The sequence below is a fragment of the Mobula birostris genome, chromosome 1, assembly GCF_030028105.1.
Source record: "Mobula birostris isolate sMobBir1 chromosome 1, sMobBir1.hap1, whole genome shotgun sequence".
Classification (NCBI taxonomy): Eukaryota; Metazoa; Chordata; class Chondrichthyes; order Myliobatiformes; family Myliobatidae; genus Mobula; species Mobula birostris.
The window spans coordinates 216,593,236-216,619,808 of NC_092370.1; the positions used below are offsets into that span (position 1 = coordinate 216,593,236).

At 38.1% G+C, this 26,573-nt stretch overlaps 2 protein-coding genes across 4 annotated transcripts in view; one reads left to right on the forward strand and one right to left on the reverse strand.

Annotated features, from left to right (window-relative positions):
- pcnx4 (pecanex 4) overlaps positions 1-4,822 on the forward strand; it is a 28,975-nt gene extending 24,153 nt beyond the window's left edge. For all 3 annotated transcript variants that reach the window (XM_072271247.1, XM_072271264.1, XM_072271254.1), the window contains 3 exons: positions 276-1,342; positions 1,473-1,659; positions 2,184-4,822. In XM_072271247.1, the coding sequence (XP_072127348.1) occupies positions 276-1,342; positions 1,473-1,659; positions 2,184-2,435 (1,506 nt within the window). In that variant the 3' untranslated portion in view covers positions 2,436-4,822. The remainder of the gene's footprint in view (positions 1-275; positions 1,343-1,472; positions 1,660-2,183) is intronic.
- The window catches only part of dhrs7 (dehydrogenase/reductase (SDR family) member 7), a 29,368-nt gene continuing 4,263 nt past the window's right edge, over positions 1,469-26,573 (reverse strand). The window contains exons 3-9 of the mRNA XM_072271294.1: positions 18,384-18,536; positions 16,973-17,079; positions 14,378-14,617; positions 11,814-11,936; positions 11,178-11,393; positions 9,340-9,415; positions 1,469-1,843 (exon numbers count right to left, since the gene is read on the reverse strand). Coding sequence (XP_072127395.1) covers positions 9,368-9,415; positions 11,178-11,393; positions 11,814-11,936; positions 14,378-14,617; positions 16,973-17,079; positions 18,384-18,536 — 887 coding nt within the window. The 3' untranslated portion in view covers positions 1,469-1,843; positions 9,340-9,367. The remainder of the gene's footprint in view (positions 1,844-9,339; positions 9,416-11,177; positions 11,394-11,813; positions 11,937-14,377; positions 14,618-16,972; positions 17,080-18,383; positions 18,537-26,573) is intronic.

Here is a 26,573-nt window from a genome sequence, read left to right on the forward strand (position 1 = left end):
GGACCTGTGTTTGGTTAATTGTTCAGATACCAATAAATAACTGCATATATTTTATACTAGTTATTAACTGCCCTATTGTTATCTGATTTGTGACACTTCATGGTATTATTTTCCAGTGGTGCCAAACATTGATGATAGACTCAAATTTTTGTCCTTGGCATTGCTTATACTCATTTCTTTGTTTGTTCAACTCTAGATGTAAGATGGTATGTATTGTCATTTTCAGACTGATTTTTATATTTAACAAGAAGGTGCTGTTTGTTTTTCTTTGTCAGGGTTTGGAGCTGCAAGAAACATCGTGCCATACAGCAGAAGCTCGACGAGTGGATGAAGTGTTTGAAATGAGCTTTGAACAAAGTGAACAAGCAAAAACCTGCTTTTTAAATCAACATTTTGGCAACATTTTGACTCCATCCACTGTACTACCAGTGCAGGTTTACTCTGATGCACGGAATGTATTAACAGGAATCATTGACTCTCTGGAAAATTTAAAACAGCTAAAGGAAGATTTTGCTAAAGTTTTTATATGGGTACTTTTACATTACATAAATAATAAATCAAAATCTGAAAACATTCCAGACAATCAGCCACTACAACAAAATACTACCTGGTTAGAAGGAAATACAGTTACTTCAATGCAAACAGAATCTTCTAAAGATCATAAAGATTCATTTAGCATAAATTCAGAAATATTTCCTGATTGGTCAGACGACGATATATTTGAACAAGAGTCCATAGGAAAAAAGTCTGACATATGTCTAGCTAAAAACACTACAGGTATGCAGCAAAGGACAACAGAACCTATTATAGCATCGATTCCTGGGAGCCTTGAAACACAAAGCTTAACCTCTGATATAAATGAAGAAGAATTACCAAAAAGAACACCCGTATATGGACTTCCTGCTACTGATAAAGGAAAACGTGTATTAATGGAGACAAATACCCATGAAGTGGTCCCAGTTGTTGTTTTCAGTTCTCCTTATTCACATAAGCTGAAAGTGCCAGAGAATTGGTTATCAGGGCCGTTCTTGCCACTGCTGCTTCAAGAACTGTTGAAATCCTTCCCTGAGGATTGGTATTCATTTGTTCTTGGTCTTTTGAATGTTTTTCACTGTAATGAAAAACATTCTATTATCTTGGAAATGATAAGAGATACAACTTTGAAGGATATGTATTCCCATGTGGTAATGACTTGTTGTGGTATAATGTTTGGAACTGACTGCACAATCCCAAGCCCCAATCAGATCTTCAAACTGTATTCCGGTGATATACCATGGTCTTTGGGTTTAGATTGGTTGACTCAAAAACCAGAGCTGCTTACACTTGCACTAAAGGCATTCAGGTAATTATGATGCTCCAATAGAAGTGTTCTACCATTCAAACTTACTGATTCCATAGTAAACCTGCATGTTGATACGTGTAGTTTCTGAAATGCAGAGTGTGTAATGGTACAACATTTTGTTTCCTAATAGATATACCTTCAAGCTGACGTTTGACAAAGCCAGTCTAGGTCCAGTTGAAAGTTTTGCTGAATTAGTGAATTACTTGGAAGAGTATGATAGGAATTGGTTCATTGGAATGGTATCAGAGCCCCAATGGCAGCAGTCGGTACTACAGGAGAAACCATATCTTTTTTCCTTGGGCTATGACCCCAGTCTGGTGAGTACCACAAAAAGGGAGATTTTTATTTTTATACCATTGTTTTTATTATTAGCTTATTTGTAAAACAATGAATTTTATTATTTTTGAAAGCTTAATCATTAGTAGCTCCATTTAATTGACACTCCTGATTTAACCTTCAACCAGTTCACTATTAATTAGCCATGTTGTTGATTCACTTGTACTGTAAATGAAAAGAAATAAATGATTAATTTTGATTTTTAAAAATATAATAATCAGACAATCTAATCGTAGCAGTTCTTCAAGCATCTGTGGAGGCAGAGGGAGAGCTGATGTTTCAGGCTGAGACCCTGTTTATATTTTGCTCCAGATTCAAACATCCGCAGTCTCTTGTATCTCCATAGCAGTTCCTTCCTAGATTTGATACTTTGATTCTGAAGTTCATTGGTAGTACTACAGGGACTTGGGGGTTTCATTTTCTCTATCTATTGCCAAAATGATTTTGTTATACAAATTTTGTAATTTTACTTCTTGGTCATATTAAAACCATGCCTCTTTTGCAGAGCTTGTATACAGGACGTGTACTGTCACTTCAAGAAATGTTATTGCATGTTGGACGATTAAATGCAGAAGCAATAAGGGGTCAGTGGGCCAACTTGTCTTGGGAGCTACTGTATGCTACAAACGATGATGAGGAACGATACAGTATACAAGCACATCCTGTGCTACTGAGAAATTTAACCGTGCAGTCAGCTAATCCTCCCCTTGGCTATCCCATCTATTCATCTCCACCAATTCATGTGTCTTTATTCTAAACGTAATTTATAGTACTGGTCAATCAGAACTGAGCTATTACTATAGAAACACTGAAAATCAAATGTTGTCCTCACGCTTCAGTATAGATTCAAAATGAACTAATATGATTAAGTGCACTACTTGGAAGCGTGTCAGCTATGCAAAAATAATTCAGGGTAATTGTAAAATTAGTTCCAAGTTTTTGTTCAGAATTGATGGATTTGTGTATACATGGAAAGTTGATGACAGAATGTAGTTGAGAAATTAAACAGGACTGCAGCCCTACTACTCCTGAAAAGTATGACCTGTTGAATTATGCTCAACTGCGCTCCCTCTGTGTTCTTAAAGTATGCCAATATTTGGATTAGGAAAATGAAAAAAAAAAGAACTATGAACCTGTATTTCAGCATGTGCCAGTCTCATTCAAGAGTAGAATGCAGTTCAGTATATTTTCTGCAAACATTTTAAATTCTAAAATGATGCCAGATTTTTAAAGCCATGAGACTGAAGAATTTTAAATGTCTCATTTCCAAAGATCTCATTACATCAAATATAAGAATTATTAAAAAAAGTTAAATTTCTTTCTTTTTCATTAACTTCTGCCATAAATTTCTGATACCAAAAATGATATTTTATCCATTCTGTTTTTGATGAGAGCATTTTAGTTTTAGGGCAAGTAGTCTAATTCAAGATGACACAAATTTAAATGAAGTTTTGGAGATATCACTGAGGCTAAAATCTGATATTAATATCCTCTGGCACATTGAAATTAAATTGAATCATGTATGTATTTGTTAATTTTTTTGATAAATTTTTATTTGGAAGCAAGAATTTAGGGTAGCAGTAAATTATTTTTATTAATTCTATAAACTTATTTCAAAGTCAGGTACAATGTTGGTATAGTGAATTGGTACTAATTCTTTGAATAATTGCTACTTTCTGATCTGAGCTATACTCTTGGTATTCATCTGCAATCTGAGAGAAAAGTCTGAAAATTCCCAAACAGGTACCACACCATCTGATACTATCACAAGCCAAAATAAAATACAGAAGGAATTTATATGCACTGTAAAGGAAATGTACTAAAAGTGCCAGAAAACATGCATTCGTTTAAGAACATGTTTAAAATTTTCAACCAAGCAAGAATTAATCTTCAGCATTATTAATAGTGCCTTTTAAGTGTTGCACAATATGAATTGGTTAATAAATCCTTTCACTGTCCAATTAATATAATATTTTATAGTATGCTGGTATTTTAGTTCAGTTTTTCAGAGATGAGCAATAAATTTTTTAATCAAATTTGTTAGAGTTATAGATTTGTATATATTGAAGTTACAATAAAATTTCAGCTTTGACTTTTGCAGTTTAAGTATTTATATATAATAGAAAACCTATTGCCTCTTAACCTTAAAATTAAATCTTTACCTACTGCAAACACCTAGTGTTTTGTCATTCTGGATTACTAAAATGCTCTACAGATCTTGCACATCTCATGCAAAGGTAACTGACATTGCAGATAGAATTGCACAGTTGCACTGTAATGGTCAAAACTTTGTACTTATTCAGCAGATGCTCACCATTTAGATAAATGTAAAGAATAGGTTAAAGATAAATCTGGATTTATTCGAGGATGAGATACAATAGGTGACAATTCTATAGATCTCTCTTTTTCTGGATCTTGTCTCCCAGTGCTATTGAGCAGGTTTCTCCAGAACTTAGAATGATGAACGAACAGAAATATTTTTATGTCAGGATGGTATGTGAGTTAGAGGGGTACTGGCTCTGAATCAGTTCAATTCAATATATCCTTGTCATTTGTGTTGATAAAGGTTAAATGTTTGGAACATGCTGTTTGAGTAATTATTTTGCAGATGGTGCATACTCAAGCCATTGATCCTATTCTCACTACAACTATCAGACAAGAGGTATAGAGACCTTGGGTTCAGGAACAGTTATTACCCTGCAACCATCATGCTCCAAAACCATCCTGAACTGACCTCATTCACCATTCATCTGAACTGCTTCTACAGCCTCACTTTCAAGGACATTTTACAACTTACCAGTATTATTTATACTATCTTTTTTTGTACATATCAGACTTCGTTTATGTACAGTGTTTTGTAAAATTATATTTTTCCCCCTATAAATGCCTACAAAAAAAAAATCAAGGTAATATATGATAACATAAATTGTGTGCTAGAGGTGCAGGAAATGAATATTCAGAGTTGCCATTCAAACACAGTGCTTTAACCTGAATGTAAACAAGAAAAAATCTGGAGATTGAAATCCAAGCACCACACACCAAATACTAGAGGAGTTCAGCAGGACAGTCAACATCTATGGAAAAGAGTAAACAATTGACATTTGGGCTGAGACCCTTCATTCGGACTGGGGGGAAAAAAAGTCAGAGCAGGGTGGGGAGGGGGGGGGAACGAATACTCCCGGTGAGCTCTCAACAAGGCCCTATATAATTGAGAGTTTACTCTTGTAGTCAAAATCTCTTGGTGAATCCTACCATACAATCTACCTTATTGTATATTACTGTATTGCCTTCTGGCTCTGACTTTTTTCCAATCGTGATTCTACCCCTCCCCCTGCCTTTTTGCTCTGATTTATCCAGTCCTAATGAAGATTCTGGCCCAAAAACATCGACTGTTTATGCTTTTCCATAGATACAACCTGGCCTGCTGAGTTCCTCCAGCATTTTGTGTTTGTTGCTTTGTCCTAAATATGTTAGAGTTTATTGATAGTTGTTGCAGTCAGCCTGGTAAGTGAAGACTGTTCTACCAGACTTCTGATTTGATCCTTGAAGATTGAGACAAGATCTTATATGGGTTTATTCAATAAACTTGGATACATAGAGTCAGACTGAATATATTGACAATGGTTATTGGAATGAAAGAACACAATTGGGAATAAATAGATCCTGTTAAGCGTGCAGGTTGTTACTAGTGATGAAAGGTTTCTGCCCGAAATGTCGACTGTATTTTTTTTCATAGATGCTGCCTGACCTGCTGAGTTCCTCCAGTATTTTGTGTGTGTTGCTCAGACTTCCAGCATCTGCAGATTTTCTCTTGTTTGAGGTTCTGTAGGGATTGGTGCTTAAGCCTCAGCTTTTCACAATCTATGACCAATTTCACAGAGGGGACCAAAGGTTATATTTTTATACTGGGTCTTAGTGGGGGTTACAATCTGCTGTTCGGACAATTTAAGCGCCAATCCAGGTAGGCTGGGGGCTTCTCTATCTGCAAAACTGAGACTGGCCCTGGCTGCTGTGGTTTGTGTCTGCGAACTTTGCGGTGATTTGCCCCGCTAATATGATGAACTGAATACAAGGCCTGGGGCCTGCTCTGGGCTGGTCCAGGGATTTGGATGTAAGGACTCAATTTGGGTCGGAATGCTGTTGTTGCTCGCTTCTATTGTTTGCATGATTTGATTTCCCCCCCCCCCCCTCACTGCGCATTGGGAGTTGGTTTTTTTAGGTTCTTCTGGGTTCCTTGCTTTGCAACTGCTTGTAAGCAAACAAATCTCTGTTGTATAATTTATACATTCTTTGAGCATTAATGTACTTTGAAACAATAGAGGGAACTCTAAGCTTGCAGATAGTTATGGATAAGGATATGACTGGAACTTGGGGTGGGGGGTGGACAGGGAAGGGAGTGCTGCTACAGTGTTAGGGAGTGACAATGGGAAGTAAACTGAAAGCAGCTGTCATTGGGCAAGTTCACAGCCAAGAGGTGGATGCCATTTAAACTGGTCAGAATTCACAAACCACATGATGGCAGACAGGGATGGCAAAATTCACAAAACTTAAATGATGAAGATAATATGATAGAGCATAAACTTGATACAGAGCGTAGCAAAGATTTGCCAGATTGATTGCTGGGATGTTCGGTTTATCACATGAAGAAAAATTAACCAGATTACACCTATAATCTATAGATTTTAGACCAATGACAGATGTTCTTATTGAAACATACTGAATTCTTACAAGACAAGATTCTGCAGATGCTAGATATCTTGAGAAACACAAACAAAATGCTGGAGGAACTCAGCAAGTCATACAGCATCCATGGAGGGGAATAAACAGTTGACGTTTTGAGCCAAGCCCCTTCATCAGGACCAGAAAGGAAGGGTGCAAAAGCCAGATTAAGGTGTGGTGGGGAGGGGAAAAATTACAAACTGGCAGGTGATAGGTGAGACCAGTTGGTTGAGGTGGGTTGAAGAAAGAAGTTGGGAGGTGAAAAATGGAAGAGGTAAACAGCTGAAGGAATCTGATAGGAAAGGACAGTTGGACCATGAAGGAAAAGGAAGAAGCATAACCATAGGGAGGTGATGGGTGGGTGACAGGATAACCAAAATGGGGAATAGCAAAATGGGGGGCGGGGGGGAGAGAAAAAATTACCAGAAATGACTAAAATTTATGTTCATCCCATCAGGTTGGAGGCTATTCAGATGGAATATGGAGTGTTGTTCCTCCAACCTGAGTGTGGTCTCATCATGACAGTACAGGAAGCCATGGACAGAAACGTCAGAATGGGAATGGTAAGCTGAACTGAAATGGGTAGTGACCAGGAGATCCTGCCTTTTGTGACAGACAGAGCGAAGGTGTTCAAAAAAGCAGTCTCCCCCCCCCCCCCCCCATCAACACTGGATCTCACTGATGTAGAGGAGGAGATTACACAGAGTACTAGATACAATGGATGGTCCTCGCCAACTTGCAGGTGAAGTACCACCTCATCTGGATGAACTGTTTGGGGCTATGAACAGTAGTGACAGAGGAGGTGTAGGTGCAGGTGTAGCACTTACCATACTTGCAGGGATAAGTGCCAAGAGGGAGTGTTGGAGGGGAATCAGTGGACAAGGATTCCTACGGAAAGTGGATATGGGAGGTGTTTGGATGGAAAGATATGTTTAGTGGTAGGATTCCATTGGAAGTGGTGGATTACAGAGAATGATGTGCTGTAGCTAAAGACAGGAGAAGCCTATCTCTGTTATAAGTAGTGAGAGGATGAGGTGTGGGAAGTGGAGGAGATGCAAGTGAGGGCTGCATTGATGGTGGAAGGGGAAACCCCTTTCTCTGAACAAAATCTCAGATGTTATGGATAGAAATCCTTACTCTGAGAAAAGAGAATAGCATTTTTACAAGTGGAAGTGTGGGAAAAGGTAAACCCACTATGCCAGTAGTTTTATGAAATATGTCAGTGGATAGTCTGTCCCCAGAAATGGAGGCAGAGAGATCAAGAAAGGAGAGAAAAATGTCAGATGGACCAAGTAAACTTGAGGTGGAGTTTGGAAGCAAAGTTGATGAAATTGATGAGATCAGCATTGGTGTAGGAAGCAGCAACAATGCAGTCATCAATGTTGTAGAGAGATTCTTAGAGGGATAAATGAAGATTTCATACTCTTATCTGGTTTAATGCCTGGAATCAGTTATTTGTGATAGAATTGAATAATATTTTTTACTCACAAGTACTAAATATTTGATAGTTCTCTATCCCGGAAGGTTGTGGAGACTGAATAGTAAATGTTGACAGAGCTGCTAAGAACAACTTTGTTGCATTTGAATAATATTTAAAATCCCAGGGTTTTAGTTACTAAGGGAAAGAAGTTCTGCTATAAATGATCAGCCATGACCTTACGGATGGCGGAGTAGACATGAGTCAAAAGGCCTACTTCTCCTATTTATTTTCTTGTGTCAGGTCTATTGGTTGAATAAAGTAATAGATACACTGGCAGAAATCTGTTAGCAAGCTTAAGGCATGCATTTACAAACACATAGATTTTGACCCTGCTGACATGGTTGCAACGTGTCTGAAACGAAGTCTAAAGTGATCAAGTAGTGCTCGGGAAGGGAGGAGGCAGGGTGAGGAGTTGTTGGTAGTGTGCAGGTTTGCCGTGTGAGAAAAGAAAACAGTGATGTATGTTAAGAAAGCACAGGCATAAGTGCTTGCTTTTTTTAAGTCAATTAAATACTGCAAAGTTAAACTTGGTTGATCTGCCAACATTTACTACTCAAGTGTCCTGGATGATTTTCAGCACTTCCACATCAATGACGTCTTCAGAGAAGAGAAAATAGCTTAACAGTACTTAACATTTACTTCCTTGCCTGTGTTTTCTGAAGAAGCTAATTCATTCATATATAAAGACTATTAACCCATATCCTGAATGCCCATCTGGATCTTGAGTCTTAATGTATTGTAATTATATCAAACCAGAAGTTAATGACAACAACTGAATGACATCATTTCTCTTGCTATACTCAATGAACCTCTTTCTGTACCCAGGCTGCATTAAGGTTGGGTCTGATCTGCTTAGTATCCCTCAGTGCCACAAAACATGTTTGCCTATTTACATACTGCTAGGGTTAGGTTCATCAGAGATTTGAATGTAAACCAATTCCTGAGTGGCCCCCAGCAGAAACAAACTGGTTAATCTAGTTATTTTAGAGGTCTTGGCACTACAAGAATAGGTACTGAAAAAAATTCAATTGAATAGAGGGGGAAAAATTTTGTGGTTAGCTTCATTTCTGATAGCTTAATCTGACAAAACATTAACAACATCACAAATTTGGGTAACATAAATCACAGATTTATACATTTGCTTCCCTCTCTCTTCTCGTCCCCCACCCCAACACATTTTTATTCTGGTGTCTTCCCCCTTTCTTTCCATTCCTGAAGAAGGGTCTCAATTATTCATTTCCATTGATGCTGCCTGACTTGAGTTCCTCCAGCATTTTATGTGTTGCTTTGGATTTCCAACATCTGCAGAATTTCTCATGTTTAAAATTTGCATAGTACCTTTCACATTCTTAAATTGTGTCGAGAATACAAAAAGCATTACAGAATTTACCTAATGTAAATAACTTAATAAATGACATTATGCAAAGTAAACAATAAAACTAATAAGCAAAACATGCATTACCTTCAAATAAAGCAAAATAGCCATAGCTTCAAGTTGCTTTAACCTTTTTCTTTCCAAAATATGTGGCATCAGCATCCTTAATCATGAAAAATTGCCAACAAAAAATTGTCAGAAAAGAACAAGCTGTTCATACTATTGTGCTGTAGGCAAATCTCACTGGCATTATAAAATCTACTTTGGCATGCTTAGATTATTTGAGGATACACCACATCATGAATATTCTAATTATATTATAGTTTATTACCGTGCTGTTAAGCAGAGCAGAATCCATTTAGTGCCACGAATATATCTGCTATTAATTGGTATTTGAAGGGCAATTATCAAAATGCTAGAAATACTGAACAGACCAAACAGCAACTGTGGAAAGAGAAACACAGTTAACATTTCAGGACGAAAATATTAATCGTGTTTCTCTTTCTACAGTGCTGCTTGAGTGTTTACAGCATTTCCCATTTTTAGTTTAAAATTAAATGGAAAATGTTATTGTTCACAATAATCTAGAGTTATGTAGAGATCAGCTTACCTGCTTTCAACATGGATTTAATATTTGGCCAGTGTAAGATTACTCACTTTTAAAGTCATCTTGAAATGCTATGTTAAAATTTACTTAATTCATTGTTAAATATTTTGCTGAGTTCCGTAAGATATTACATAATCCAAAAGACTGCGGTTGATGCAATCATGAAAAAGTCATGCCAGCGGCTCTACTTCATTAATTGAGGAGGTTTGGTATGTCATCAAATTTCAACATTCTGACTGGGTGCATCACCACCTGGTATGGAGACTAATGTGCAGGGTCAAAAGAGGCTGCAGCGGAGGTTGTAGACTAACACTGCTTCATCCCCACCATCGAGGACATCTCCAAGAGGCAGTGCCTGAAAGTGATATTCACTATTAAAGACCTTAATCATCCAGGACATGCCCTCTTCTCGTTTCTACCATCAGGAAAGAGGTATAAGAGCCTCAAGCCCCATACTCAATATTTTAGGAAAAACAACTTCACCGCCATCATCAGAATTCTGATTAGTCCATGAACCCATGAATATTCTTCCTCTTATGGACTATTTTTTGTAACAGTAACTTATGTTTTGCACTGTACTGGTGCTGTAAAACAACTAATCTCAGTGATAATGAGCCCAATTCAGATTCTGAGATATTTACAAGAAACAATGAATCACTATGAATTCACAATTAGGGCATTTGGCTTTTGCATCATACAATCAATACATTTGAAATTATTTGAAGTGGGGGACACCAATAATAAATTGTAATAGTTATACCACTGTTGACCACTTAATAATTTGTTTTTCAGAAAGGTATTCTTTATATTATCCAATGTACCTCTAATGCAGATACTGAATATTGTTGACAACATGTACTATTATACCAATAAAATCTTTGCATTGAAATAAATTTAGTTAGTCTTCCATATAAAATAAGGCTCTTCAAAACACTTAACCTAATATAGGAAAGGGACCATGTGGCAGGGACTAGAGTGGATAGCTATTTCAACAGGAGTATAGATTCACCTAAAGACAGATCTTTGTTATATAATCAGATGATGAAAGGATGGGAGCAGATATTGTGATTTGCAAAATAGCCTAATTGTTAATTCTGCCACAGAACACTACAGAGACTTGGGGGAAAAAATGGAGTAAAGGTCCTTTTCAAGATTTAAATTTCTTTTTCATTATTAAAAATTCTTATTAATGTCTTCTGATTTTAACTCTGAGCCTTACCATGCTATGCTACTAAAGAGCTGATAAACTCTACTGATAGTTTCTTAATAAAAAGGAATTGTCAAAATACATTGATTAGTTATAGTAAATTATACCTACCAATCCACTTTTCAAATTCTTAACTCTCTTTACTGACACCTTGTCAGCTACCAGCCAGGCCCAGGTTGGAGCGTACTGCCACAGGTAAACATAAAGCAGCAATGGCTGCTCTGAAATCCACATCTCCTTTAATTGGTTTGCCATTCCAACTAATATCAGTCGAGCACAACGGGCTGTTGGCATTTTGCAGGTTTGTTCTGAACTCTCAGTTGTAGTCTAAAGAAAGCATAAAAACACTGCAAAAATACAGTAGAATAATCCATATTTCCCTGTACAGTATTTAAACATGCCAGGCAACTAATCAGTGTCTCAAATGAAAGTGGGGATTCAAAAGACAACATTTAACTGTATCTAACTGATATTTTTGTCAGTTTTCCTTGTTTTTTTATTTTAATCTACTGTTCCTGAATCAAGATAATACTTACTTGCCTAGTATTTTGCAGTTACCCTGTACTACATCGGTATTTTCATTAACATGAACATTGTAAACACTGCGTTTTATTTAAAAGAATGGTTAATGCAGTAAACCTATTACCACTATGGCTTTTCATAGGACATGAATGATGATCCTCAAACTATCCTGGATATTATCTAGCAACAACTACCCATGATCAGTACATCTATAACCTGTTTTACCTTATTTATCTCTCCAGTAAAAGCATTTTTCAAAATATTTGAGTGGACGAATCCTGGACAAACCATGCTGATTACAATTCCTGGGTAATTAGCAAGCTCTGGTCGAAGAGAATTAAAAAATCCCTGGAAAACAGAATACATAAATGGGATCATAACATTTTGCATTTATGATATAACCATCAAAATATTTTTATTTTTACTGTTGGTGCACTTAAGAGTATAGTTACCAGAATTTTACTAGACTGTAAATCTTATCTTGTGTACAAGATAATAAGAGGAATAGATAAGAGTGGATAGCCAGCGCCTCTTCCCCAGGGCACCACTGCTCATTACAAGAGGACATGGCTTTAAGGTAAGGGGTGGGAAGTTCAAGGGGGATATTAGAGGATGGTTTTTTACTCAGAGAGTGGTTGGTGTGTGGAATGCACTGCCTGAGTCAGTGGTGGAGGCAGATACACTAGGGAAGTTTAAGAGACTACTAGACAGGTATATGGAGGAATTTAAGGTGGGGGCTTATATGGGAGGCAGGGTTTGAGGGTCGGCACAACATTGTGGGCTGAAGGGCCTGTACTGTGCTGTACTATTCTATGTTCTAAATATTTGCACAAAAATACTTGAGTGATTTAATTTATGTGTGATTAATGAAAATCTTATATTTTCTACTGGAGTCTTAGGAAAGGATCATGCAATTAAGTTTCCAAATGGGCTTATAAATTACTTGGTCCAGATGGAATGCATTCAAGATCTTTGAAGAAAATAAGGGAGAAAACTACAATGGCCTGGTTAGAGTCTTTTAAATATCTACAGATTTGAGGTGGTGCCCAAGAACTGGAACATACAAACATTAAATCTTGTGCAGGGATAAAGCCAGCACTTGACAGCAATCAAGTAGGCCTAACCCTAATTGCGGGGAAAGTTTAGAAACAATAGTCCAGGGCAGAATTAGTAATCATATGCACAAGTGGAGATTAAGCAAAGAAAGCCAGTGTGAACTTTTTATTAAAAAGGCAAGTTGTGTCCGACTGATTCAATATAATTTTTTAGATTAAGTAACAAGAGTCCATGTCAGAAATGCAGTTGAAATGATAGATATGGACATCCAACAGGCATTGAATGAAGTGCCACGTACTGGGCTTGTTTTCAATCCTGAAACCCATGGAACAGAAGAGGCTGTGGTGCCATAAGTAAAAAGGTGGCTCAATAACAGAAAATAGAAAAGAGTTGTACAAGGTTGTTTTGCAGTTTCAAGGGTTTTATGGTAGAGCTCCCCAGAGGTCAATATTAGTACCACTGCTTTTCTCAAATTTGAGTGTACAGGTCACAATTTACAAATTGCAAGTGACAGAAAACTTAAAGGCATTGTGAATTGTGGAAGAGACAGCAATTAAACCTAAAGGGGATTTAGACAGCCGGATAGAAATGGATAAATTAATGCTGAGAAATGTAAAGTGTATCATTTTGGTAGGAAAATGAGAAGGAGCTATTATAAACAAGGAGGCATAATTCTAATAAGGACAAGTGGGAGAAAAGGGACTTGGGGAATAAGTACATAACGAATTGAAAGTGACGGGGCTGTTTGAGAAGTTGTTATAATAGCATGCCTTATAAATTGAACAATAACAGTACAAGGTTATATTGCATTTCTACAGATCACTGGCTCAGCCAAAACTTTATTATCAATGTCAAGGCTTTAGACAGGGTTGAGAAGAGTTTCACTGAAATAATTCTAGTGATAGACTTCAATGTTATGGATGGACCGGAGAAACTGTAATTGTTTTCTTTAGAACTGGGAAGATAAGAACGTAAAGCCTTAGGCAGAGAGGATAAAGAGAAACTAGCCCCATTGACAGAGATGACATGGAAAGAAAAAGACTGGAAAAGAACCAAAACCAACATGATGAAAAACTTTTCTTCTTAAATGAGGAAAAATGGCATGGCTGAGCATTCATCACCAGAAATACTGAACGTCAACCATCTGAAGGAGTTGGATAAATGCTGAAAGAGTTTGTAGAGCTTTGGGAAGAGGGCAGCAGTGGGATCCGCTGGATTGCTCTTACATTGTGCTGATATAAACTTGACAGGACTATTGCACTTCCACCTTGCTGAAATCAATTTGTGCTTTAACAGCAGAGAGTTTGCTACTGTAAACAAAAATAAATCAGATCCAAGTATCTCCAAGGATTTACAGTTGTGCTTGTACTTGATAATGGAGCAAATACATTGTGTTTCTGCTGACATTATCAATGCAATGCACAGCATCTTACAAAAACAAAAGAATACTTTTCCTTTTTTGGGAGACAACTCCTTTTTGCTGATAGAGCAATATGTTCAGAATTTGAATTAAAATTTAACTTTTTAATAATACAATTTTAATTATCCTTAATTATATACATTCAGTTCTTTATCAAAACTACAAGCATTTTTAAAGGTTACGTTCTTAAATTGAAGATTCATGCAAAATTAATAACTCTACACCATTCAAAAACTAACTGCTGAAGAATAATAGTCAATTTGTTAAAATTGTAATACCCAAAATAATCACCAAACTCTGTTAAACTGACTACCTGAAGAGCGTGTTTACTACTTGCATATCCTGTAGAAGCCGGTGCTGCAGCCAGGCCAGCCAAACTACTGACAGTGACTATCTGTCCTTGCCCCTGTTTAACCATGTAGGGTAAAACACACTTGGTCATTGACACTGTACCAAAGAAGTTTAGTTTCATAATAGCTTTGTAAACATCAAAGCATGTGTCCAGAAAAAGGGACCCCTGAGAACGTCCAGCATTATTGACCAAAATGTCGATCTGAAAAACATCAAAGGTAATATGCAATAGTAAGTTTGAATATTTCTTGGTTAAACAATAGTTTCAGCATAAAAATCCTAACGTGGGTCTTCTGTAATCACCAAATTTTACCGTTCTACTTGTTTTGAGTGAGATCCAGGAAATCAGCCCATGATTCAGATTACCATATACAACTTTTTCTTAGCACATATAAAAATTTGGAAAATGTCAACGATAATTAAAATGGAGAAATAAAGTTTCTTGGCAGGGTAATCTCAAAAAGTCAAATGTGTTCTGGTTCTCATTTAGCCTTCACATTGGGAAATAGGGGAAATTAAGGTGATTGTTTAAAAAATTTATTTTTAACCAATTGGTCACTAGTTTGTATTATAGTTTACCTCAGTCATCACAAACAGTTAATACTTTTTTAAATATATTATTCTGCAAGCGCAAGACAACTTTTACCAAACCTTACCAAGGTGCAGCATTGACAAATGTCCCAAAACTACATATTTTATTTTTCTCTTCAATTCTGCACAAACTAAACTAACATCTATAAAATTGTCGATACAATTTTAAGGTCATTTGAATATTTGTTGAAGTAACTGAAGAATGATACACAGAATCACTGCTTATCAGTATTGCTCTATAGTCTTGTCCATATTCTTGACATTTAGATGGGTTTATAATGACAGAAAATAATAGTAAAGACAAAAGTAAATATTGTTATAATTATTTCAGATTGTACCATTTACACATGGTTAAGGGCAGCTGGTACTGATTACTACTTAAAAATAAATATATATAAATCTATGGGTAAATGGCATACACAACTTAAGATGCATTATTTATCAATTACAATTTTTTAAACACACAGATGCCATAAATAAACAATAGTACAATCAGCAGCATGGAGGAACTAGACAAATTCTAACATCAAATGTAACCCTTCATCTGAAATAAATAATGAATTAAATGGTTTATGTCCTTATTAGTTTCCTTTTTTTAAGTTCTCATGAAAATTTAAGCACAGAACGTCAGTTTTGTTTCCCCACAAAGTTGCTAATAGTTTGTTTAGATTTTCAGATTATCAGTCATTTATCCTTTATGGAGAATCATACATAATGTATCTCAATTTGAAAGGCAGATAAATTTGAATGGAAAACATTCAAAATAATGGAAAGATATGAAAGATTTTTCAGTATATATTAATGGGGCTATAAAATTTTATTTTTATCTCACTACTTCTTCAAAGGATGTTGAATGATAGACACATACTGGATTCCAGTTAGTCTCTGAAGATAAATGCCATTGTCTAATGCCTACAAGTTAAAAGCCCAATCAACTTTTAAGACTCAGTTCTACGTTGCAATGGTGTGGAGATATCAATTGCTTTGGTATAAAATAAACTGCAAAAGCCTGAACAGTGATGGACATTCCAATTGCCTTCAATATCTTTTCATGTTGAAAAATGCGTCTGTGGCTTTAAAACCTTATCTTAGTTTCACCAAAAGAACACAAGAAAAACCAGGTGGCTGTACCACAATGCTGAAAAATCGTGGCAGAGTATTTTTTTAATTATGGTCCCTGTTGCTTTGTTGGGAAACAACTTAAAGGTAATTGGGAGATGCTAAATCAAAGTAGAATCTGCTATCTAAAAATCAAATTAAAATGGCTGGAATCAGAAAATCCTGCTTGTTGTAGATGGAGCTAAGGTGCTTGACAGGATTTCCCAGTGATCAACCATTTTAATTCCACAGCCCCTTCCCATTGCAACATATCAGTTCACAACCTCTTCTACTCTCATGTTGAAGGAGCAACACTTAATATTTCATCTGGATAGCCTGCAACCTGATGGCATGAACATTGATTTCTCTAACTTCTGGTATTTCTCCCTCCCTCCCTCCCCTCCTCTCTTTTTCCATTTCCCATTCCGGCTCCCCTCTTACCCCTTCTCCTCACTAATGTATCACCTCCCTCCTTCCCTTTCCCCCATGACCCACTCTCCTTTCCTATCAGATTCTTTTTCCTTCAGCCCTTTACCTTTCCCACCTTTCATCTCGCAGCTTCTAATTTCATCCATCTTCTCCCATCCATCTACTTTCCTCCTCACCTTCTGGCTTGTACTCCTTCCACTCCCCCCACCTTCTTATTCTGGCATCCCTTAAGTCTCGATGAAGGGTCTTGGCCCAACACATAAGCTCTTTATTCCTCTCCATAGCACTTGTGTATATTACATTAGACATTGAAGTAACTTTCTGGTCAGATTGGACTTTTTTAAAGTAAAGAAACATTTCCCATTCTAGTCTTTATGAATCATTTAAGAAGGAATAACAACTCTAAAAATCAATAACAGATAATCATTAAGGAACATACTTTTCCAAATTGCTGGATAACTCTTTTTGTTGCAGCCCCATGGGTACTGCATTCATTCAGGTCTAGTGACAAAACAAGAATATCCTCTTCTTGTAATTCACTACAATCTACAAAATGAAACATATATATAAGTCACATAAAAAATATTAAAACAATCGTAAAGCAATAAACCACAAATCTAAAAGATAAGGCAAAACCCAAAAAGACAGAAACAAATTCAATTTATCATGCTAGTGGAACACAGCAGATTGTTGCTCCAGATTGCAGCATCTGCAGTCTCTTGTGTCTCTTGCAGCGTGATGCATTGAATTTTTCAATTGAACTGGAAGAAGATGAGGAAAAAGTGAGGATAGTTAGGGTGGTGTTCAGAGCAGCACATCAGAACACAAGAAATAGGTAGGGTTGGACAGTTGGCCCCTCATCCATATGCCACCATTCCACCTGTTCAAGCTGTACTTTAACCTAATCGCTATTTTCTTGATCCCTTAATGTCTTTTTTTTTTAAAAAGTCTATTGAGCTCTGTCACCTCTCATCTTTCTAAACTTGAGTTAGTGCACCTAATCCCTCAGCCTAGAAGAAACCCAAAGGATTAATCTTGTGAATCTTTGCTATAACCTCCACTGCAAGCGTATTCTCTATGCGTAACACTCAACAGTGCATTATATAATAGGCCAAAGTACCACGTGATACCTGAATGCTTGCTCGACCTCCAAAATAATGTATAATGCTTGTTCTCAGTGCTCCAGTTAAAGAGCGTCCTAAACACATGCAGCTTTCAATCTCTCTCTGTTTAAAAAACACTTCCCCTTTTTCCCCCCCTGTCAAATTAGGTGATTTCATATTTCATATGATTTCCCCCCCACCCCTTTTTTGCATCCTCCTCACATCCCACTTGCATTGCATATGGGAAGATATGGATAGATTACACTGGTCCCCTCACTCAAATCAGTTTTACTGATTATGAACACAATTCATGAGGCAGCCCACTGGTTACAGCCTGTAATCTAGAAATGACCCATTATCCCTATTAGCTTCAGTCTTTTCAATTATGTTAGCCCAATACCATATACTATGACCTTTTAATAATCTCATTCATGATACCTCACTGAAGGCTTTCTGCAAGTCCAAATATAACACGTTATCTGGTTTAGCCTTAAAATGTCAAAAATTCCATCATATTTATCAAACATGCTTTTTCTTCATTAAAACCATGCTCTTTGTCCAATCCTATTACTATTTTGCTTAGTGCCTATTACCACTTCCTTAATAGATTCCAGTATTTTTTCTTCCAGTAATATTAGGGTAAGTGACCTGCTGGCAAAACACATTACTACATTAATTTACAACTTAATTTTCCAAGTGTTCTTCCATTAATTTATATCAATCGTTATTCAAAACATTTTTTCTTACCAAGGCAGTTTTGTTTAACTCGTTGCAGTTCAGCTTCTCTCCTTGAAGAGAGTACTAGTGAAGCCCCTAATTTTGCTAGTTGGTATGCTAATTCCTCTCCAATTCCAGATGAGGCTCCTGTTATCCATACAACTTTCTTACAGAGTTTGGTTTCTGTCAGAAATTAAATTTATGTTATTACATTTCAAAACAATTAACAAATTAACAACATGTTTCATGCATTAATAATTACATTCCTCAAGCTAGCCCGAATCTTGAATGTGTGTTCTTGATTGGAAAATTGGGGAGAAATCCATTACATCAGGTCTCCACCATCTTTGCCTGTGTTCAAATATGCTCATTGGGGATTTTGCAGGAAAAAAAAATCACTGTCAGTTTACATAAATGATAAAAAACTACAAGAAATCTCACATTGTGCATGTGTCAAAGAAATAAAATTTCTCATCTCCCTTTTAATGATTTTACTAAATATTTTAAATCTATGCCCTTTGTCTCTTCTTCCCTCTGCTGACGGAAATATTTTTTTCTTATTGCCCCTCATTGTATACACTGAAAGGCTCCCTTTATCCTCCTCTGTTCCGAAGAAAACAACCCTGAACATTTTATTTTTTTAATCCCTGAATGGTTTCCAAAAACTTGTCCATCACTGAGCTAAACCAACTAGTTTATAATTATTTGTTTTACCCCTTCATCTCATTTTAAATACCAATACTGTAGCTATTCTCCAGTTGTCTGGCACAACTCCAGTAGCCAGAACCTCTGCAGGGAGAATAAAATATGACTAATGTAAACAGATACTTGATGGACAACTTGGACTCAGTGAGCCAAAACAGCCTGTTTCTGCACAGTTTGATTCAATAATAGACATCTTTTTGTGTTTTTCTCTTTTTTCTTTATTACCTCTTTTCCCTAAACACCATTACAAATGTGTTCTTTCAGTGTTTCTCAGATGAAAATAACTATCTTTCTTGTGGCTTCCAAACAATTTGAAATACTTCTTTTACAATGGGTTAAACTTAGCATTCAGCAATACTGGAAATATAACTCCAAATATAAATCTATTGAAAAAGATAAGATGACCTATAATATATTTAGATGATTTCTGATGATTCTATTGGCTGCTTTAGTCTTGCAGTGCCTCATTTTTTCTATTCCTACCGCTCAGTGGAAATTCTCATACAGTTCAAAGTCCAAAGTTAATTTATCATCAAAGTACATATATGTCACAATATACAACCTTGGAGTTCGTTTGCTTGCGAACATACTTGGTATGTCCGACAACTATAATATCAACGAAAGACTGAACCCAACAGGGCAGACAAACAACCAATACAGAAAAGACAACAAACTGTGCAAATATAAAATAAATAAATCAACAATAAATATCAAGAACATGAGGTAAAGAGTACTTGAAAGTGAGTCCTGAGTTGAGGAAACTAGTTCAGTGACGGGTTTAGTGAAGTTATTCCACTGGTTCAAGAGTCTGATGCATGAGGGGTAAAAAACTGTTCCTGAACCTGGTGGTGAGAGCCCTGAGACTCCTGTAGTTTCCAATGGCAGCAGCAGGAGGAGAGGATGGCCTGGTTGGTGGGGGTCCTTGATGATGGATACTGCTTCCCTGGGACAGCGCTCTGTGTAGATATGCTTAATGGTGGGGAGGGCTTTACCCACAATGGACTGGCCGTATCCACTATTTTTTGCAGGCTTTTCCATTTAAGAGCATTGGTATTTCCATACCAGGCCATGATGCAGAAGTCATTGAACTCTCCATCTCACATTTCAAGGTTTAGAATGTTATGCTGAATCTTAGCAAACCTCTGAGGAAGTCGAGGCGGTGGCATGCCTTCTTAGTAATTGCACTTGAGTGCTGGGCCCAGGACAGGTCTTCTGAAATGATAACACCAGGGAATTTAATGTTGTTGACCCTCTCCACCTTTGATCCCCTGATGAGGACTGGCTCGTGACCCTTATCCTGAAGTCAATAATCATCTGCTTGGTCTTAGATTTTTTAAAAAAGTGTGAGGTAGTTGTTAGGGCACAATTTAGCTAGATTTTCAATCTCCCTCCTATCTGCTGATTTGTCACCTTTGATTCAGCCTATGACAGTGGTGTCATCAGCAAACTCAAATATGGCCTTGTGGTTCATCTGTGCTGATGAAGATTATAAAGGAGATGTTATTACCAATACAAATTGACTGGGGTCTACAAGTAAAGAAACTGAGGATTCAATTGCACAAGCAGGTATGGCTAGCACGAGAGGGCATAGTTTTAAGGTGCTTGGAAGTAGGTACAGAGAAGATGTCAGGTAAATTTTTTTTAATGCAGAGAGTGGTGGGTGCGTGGAATGGGCTGCCGGTGGTGGTGGTGGAGGCGGTGGAGGCGGAAGCGACAGTGTCTTTTAAGAGACTCCTGGATGGATACATGGAGCATGGAACTTAGAAAAATAGAGGGCTATGGGTAAGCCTAGGTAGCTCTAATGTAAGGACACGTTTGGCACAGCTTTGTGGGCCGAAGGGCCTGTATTGTGCTGTAGGTTTTCTATGTGTTGAAGCCACGGTCTTGAAGCTTATTAATTAGTTTTGCAGGGATGATCGTATTGAATGTCAAGCTGCAGTCAATAAAAAGCATCCTGTCTTCGCTGTCTAGGTGTTCTAGGGTTGAGTGAAGAACTAGTGAAATGGCATTTGTTGTGGACCTGTGTGATGATAGGTAAATCGGGAGTGGATCCAAGTTGCCTCTAAGGAGGCGTTGATGTGTTTCATCACCAAACTCTCAAAACAGTTCATCACCTGAAAAGATTTCCAGCCATGTGACTGAATCCAGGAGGTATATCTCGATTAGTCCAAAAAGGAATGCACACAGAAGTTTCAATTCACAAAGGGAACCGAGCTACGGCGGGGGGGCGGGGGTGAAGAAGATTTGAAATGTTGTTGCTTATTCCAAAACAGGCAGACCCCTCTGCAGTTAGATTTGTCACCACCTTAAAAAATGGTTATGCCTTTGAAGTATCTGGCATCTTTTTTTACCCACACTTGGGAGATGCAGTTGCGACTGAAAATTTCTCTGCCAAGTTTCAAAATTAAGGTAAAGTAAAGTAGTACCATCTGCTACCAAGTTTTTTTTTGTTTTTCTATTTGTCATTTTGACTTCTTGCCAGTCAGAGGCAGACAGGCAAGTTTGGTTTGGGATCAAGTCAAGAATCAAAAAACAAATCCCATTTAAGGACTTCCTTCTAGCAAGCACTGATTGCCTCTCTGTCCTGGATATGTTGAAATGTAGTGGGATCAGTCTTGGGTTTTTAGGCCATTCATGATCTTAACAGGACAAATTAATCCATAAGTGTCACTTTTTTTTTGTAAGTTGCCTCCCAGATTCAAGGTTTTAGTTAAGAAATGTTCTGTTGGACTTAGAATTTCAGATGACTGAGGATAGTTTCTTTTTTTATTTTCTATTTTTTCCCACAAGAGTAACAACATTCCCACTCCAGGAATGTGTTCTTAATTTTGTAGTTATTTTGCTGAATTTCATTATTATCAAACTAGATCTGATACTTTTTGATGCAGAAGCAAACAAGTCTGTTCAGAGTTGCCAATTTTGGTCATTTCAGTGTAGTCCTGGCACTGTAGAGACTTTACAGCGACTGTAGCTTGCAAGTTGTCTACTTATCAGTAAGCTATCAGGAAAGATCTCCCTTTGTGGTTCGTGAAAAATTCACAGTTGATTTCCTTGCTACAAAGGTACATTATTTTTCTTTTCATTCACTGTTCAGAAATCATGCCTATTTATGCAAAAGCTTCCATATCTGTTGATATTATCTTTTCAAGTAAAAAACAGTATTTTTTAAGCAAGATTTCTCCAACAGTCAACAATATTCATCACAGAGCAGATGACGTGGACATTCTTCATAGCTAAAGTCATTAACACAAAACTGTTCCCCTCAATAATTAGTATACCATTTTGGATACTGTTGGGGGGAGGGAGAAGCCGCAGCCTGGAGATCTCTGACACCGAGTCTGGGTTTGTGGCTCAAAGGAAAAGGGAGGAGGAGAAGCAAGTTATATGATAGGGGAGACATTGGTTAGAGGAACAGAGAGGAGACTATGTGAATGAGAACAAAATTCCCTAATGGTTTGTTGCCTCCCAGGTGCCTGGGTCAGGGCCATCTCAGATTGAGTCCACAGCGTTTGTAAATGGGAGGGTGAGCAGCCAGAGGTTGTAGTCCACATCAGTACCAATGACATGGATAGGATTGGTGACGAGGCTCTGCAAAGTGAATTCAGGGAATTAGGTGCTTAGTTAAAGGAAGGACCTTCAGGGTTGAGATTCAGGATTGCTACTCAAGTCACGTACTACTGAGGCCAGAAACAAGAAGATCATACAGTTTAACATGTAGCTGAGGAGTTGGTGCAGGTGGGAGGTCTTCAGACTCAAGGAAGGTGGGACCCGTACAGAAGGGACTAGTATCCTAGTGGGAAGGTTTGCTAGTGCTGCACAAGGGGGTTTGAACAAGAGTTTCAGGGGAATGGGAACCTGAGTGCCAGATCAGATAGTGGAGTATATGTGGAGAAAGATGTTAAGCCTACATACAACGTCAGGAATCAAAAGGTTTGAGCATGGTGGGACTAATGTCTGAGCTGCACATATTTCAATGCAAGGAGTATTGCAGGAAAGGTAAGTTAGCTCAGGGGATGGATCAATACATGGAATTATGACATAGTAGCCATTAATGAGACTTGGTTGTAGGAGAGACGGGACTGGTAGCTCAGTGTTCCAGGATTCCGTTGTTTTAGATATGATTGAGTTGGGGGGACTAAAGGGGGAGGGTGATGTTACTAGAGAGTAAAATTTCACAGCAGTGTTCAATCAGGACAAACTGGAGAGCTCATCTAGTGAGGCTTTAAGGGTAAAACTGAGGAATGAGAAAGATATGACCATGTAAATAGGATTATATTATAGACCACCCAACAGCTGCAGGATTTAAAGAGGCAAATTTGTAGAGAAATTGCAGACTGTTGCAAGAAACACAAGATTGTGATAGTAGGTTATTTTAACTTTCCATATATTGACACAGACTCCCATACTGTAAAAGGGCTGAATGGGGAACAGTTTGTTCAATGTGTTCAGGAAAGTTTCCTTAATTAGTACATAGATATCCCAACTAGAGATTGTGTGATACTTGATCTCCTATTAGGAATGAGACAGGGCAGGTGGCAGACGTTTGTGTAGGAGAACACTTTGCATCTGGTGATCTTAATGCCATTAGTTCCAAAGTAATTATGTAAAAGGATAGGTCTGGTTCTCAGGTTAAGATTCTAAATTGGAGAAAGGCCAATTTTGATTGTATCAGAAAGGATCTGGCAAGTGTGGATCAGGATGGGTTGTTTACCTGGCAAAGCTGTACTTGGAAATGGGAAGACTTTAATTTGAAGAAACCAGGGTTTGCATGTTCCTATAAGAATAAAAGGATAACAGGGTTTATGGAACCTTTATTTTCAAGAGATGTTGAAGCCCTGGTTAAGAAAAATGAGGAGGTGCATAGAAGGTATGGAAGACAGGAACAAATGAGGTACCTGAAGTATAAGAAATGCAAAAGAACATTCATGAAGGAAATTAGGAGGCCTAAAAGAAGACACGAGGTTGCTGCAGCAGACAAGTTGAAGAATAATCCAAAGAACCTTGAATCCCAAGGTTCAGTCACTTGGCATTCAAGATGAGACAGTAAATTGGATTAATCATTGGCTTCATGGGAGAAGTCAGAGAGTGGTGGTATATGGTTGCCTCTCTGAAGGGCTGTGACCAGTGGTGTGAGCAGGGATCAGTGCTAGGTCTGTTGTTGTTTGTCATCTATATCAACGATCTGGACGATAATATAGTAAATTTGATCAGCAAATTTGCAGATGTTACCAAGATTGGGGATGTAGTGGATAGCAGGGAAGACTATCAAAGCTTGCAATGGGATCTGGACTAGCTGGAAAAATGGGCTGAAAAATGGCATATGGAATTTAATGCCGACTAGTGTGAGGAACTTTGGGAAGGCCATCAGGGTAGGCCGTACACTGTGAGGAGTGCAGTAGAACAAAGGGATCTTGGAATATAGATCCATAACTCCTTGAAAGTGGCTAAAAAACTTTTGACACATTGACCTTCATAAATCAATGTATTGACTAAAGGAATTGGGATATTAGGTTGAAATTGTATACGACACTAGTGGTGAGGCCTAATTTGTAGTATTCTTACCTACAGGAAAGATGTAGATAATTTTGAAAGAGTGCAGAGAATATTTACAACCTTTAGAGAAAGGTTGAATAGGTTAGGACCTTATTCCCTGGACTGTAGAAGACTGAGGGGAAATTTGATAGAGGTATATAAAATCATGAGGGGCATAGACAGGGTAAATGGAAGCAGGCTTTTTCTACTGAGGTTGGGTAAAACTACAACTACAGGTCATGGGTTAAAGGTGAAATGTTTAAGGGAAAATGAGAACTTCACTTAATAGTTCTGTGCAAGCAGCACTTACAACACAACATCAAGTTTACATTGTTGACGATCAACTAGAGCTCAAGAAAAGCAGCAAAGCTATCAAGGCTGAAAAACAACAATATAGGGAGAAGACTGAGTCAAGATTCACAACGAATAGCACACGTGACTTGTGGTGAGGGCTGTATACCATCGCAGACTTCAAAGCCAAACGTTGTGGTGCTGCCAACATCGTGGCCTCTCTCCCAGATGAGCTCAATTGTTTTTATGCTCGGTTCGATGTCGCTAACTCTGAGCCTCCGTGGAGAGCCACCGCTACAACCTGCAACCTGGTCATCTCTGAGGCTGAGGTACGCAAGTGTTTCCAATGACTGGACAGTCACAAGGCTGCGGGACCAGACGGCATCCCAGGGCAAGTACTCAGGATGTGCGCAGCACAACTGGCAGGTGTGTTTACCGACATTTTTAATCTCTCCCTCTCCCAGTGTAGCGTGCCCTCCTGCTTCAAAGTATTTACCATTGTCCCTGTACCAAAAAAGACCAAGGTAACATGCCTGAATGACTGGCATCCTGTCACACTCACGTCAATAATAAGTAAATGCTTTGTGAGGCTAGTCAAGGATTACAGCTGCAGTTTGCTACCGCCCAGACTGGACCCCCTACAATTTGCCTACCAACACAACCAATCGACAGATGACGCAATAGCTACTGCGCTACATACTGTCCTTACACAACTGGAGAAGAAGGAGGCTTATGTGGGAACGCTGTTCTTGAACTACAGTTCAGCATTCAACACCACAGTTCCATCCAGGCTCGACAAGAAGCTCAGAGACCTCGGCCTTGACCCTGCCTTGTGCAGCTGGATCCTGGATTTCCAGTCAGATTGCCAGCAGGTTGTAAGAGTGGGCTCCCTCACCTCCAACCCTCTGACTCTCAATACAGGAGCCCCTCAGGGCTGTATATTAAGTCCCCTCCTTTACTCTCTGTATACCCATGACTGTATCACCACCCACAGCTCCAATCTGCTAATTAAATTCGCCGACAACACTACATTGATTAGCCTTACTGTGTACAGTTCTGGTCACCGAATTATAGGAAAGATGTCAATAAAATTGAGAGAGTACAGAAGAGGTCTACTAAAATGTTGCCTGGGTTTCATCTCCTAAGTTACAGAGAAAGGTTGAACAAGTTAGGTCTTTATTCTTTGGAGCATAGAAGGTTGAGGGGGGACTTGATAGAGGTGTTTAAAATTCTGAGGGGGATTGATATAGTTGATGTGGTTAGACTTTTTCCATTGAGAGTGCAGAAAATTCAAACGAGGACATGGGTTGAGAGTTAGAGGACAAAAGTTTAAGGGTAACATGAGGGGGAACTACTTTACTCAGAGAGTGGTAGCTGTGTGGAATGAGCTTCCAGCAGAAGTGGTTGAGGCAGGTTCTATGTTGTCCTTTAAAATTAAGTTGGATAGATATATGGACAAGAAAGAAATGGAGGGTTATGGGCTGAGTGCAAGTCAATGGGACTAGGATAGGGTAAGAGCGGCATGGACTAGAAGGGCCAAGATGGCCTGTTTCCATGCTGTAATTGTTATATGGTTATCTCAAACAATAACAAGGTGGCCTACAGGGAAGAAGTCATCTCTCTGAAACAGTGGTGTCAAGAAAACAACTCCTCCCTTAATGTCGCAAAAACAAAGGATCTGGTTGTGAATTA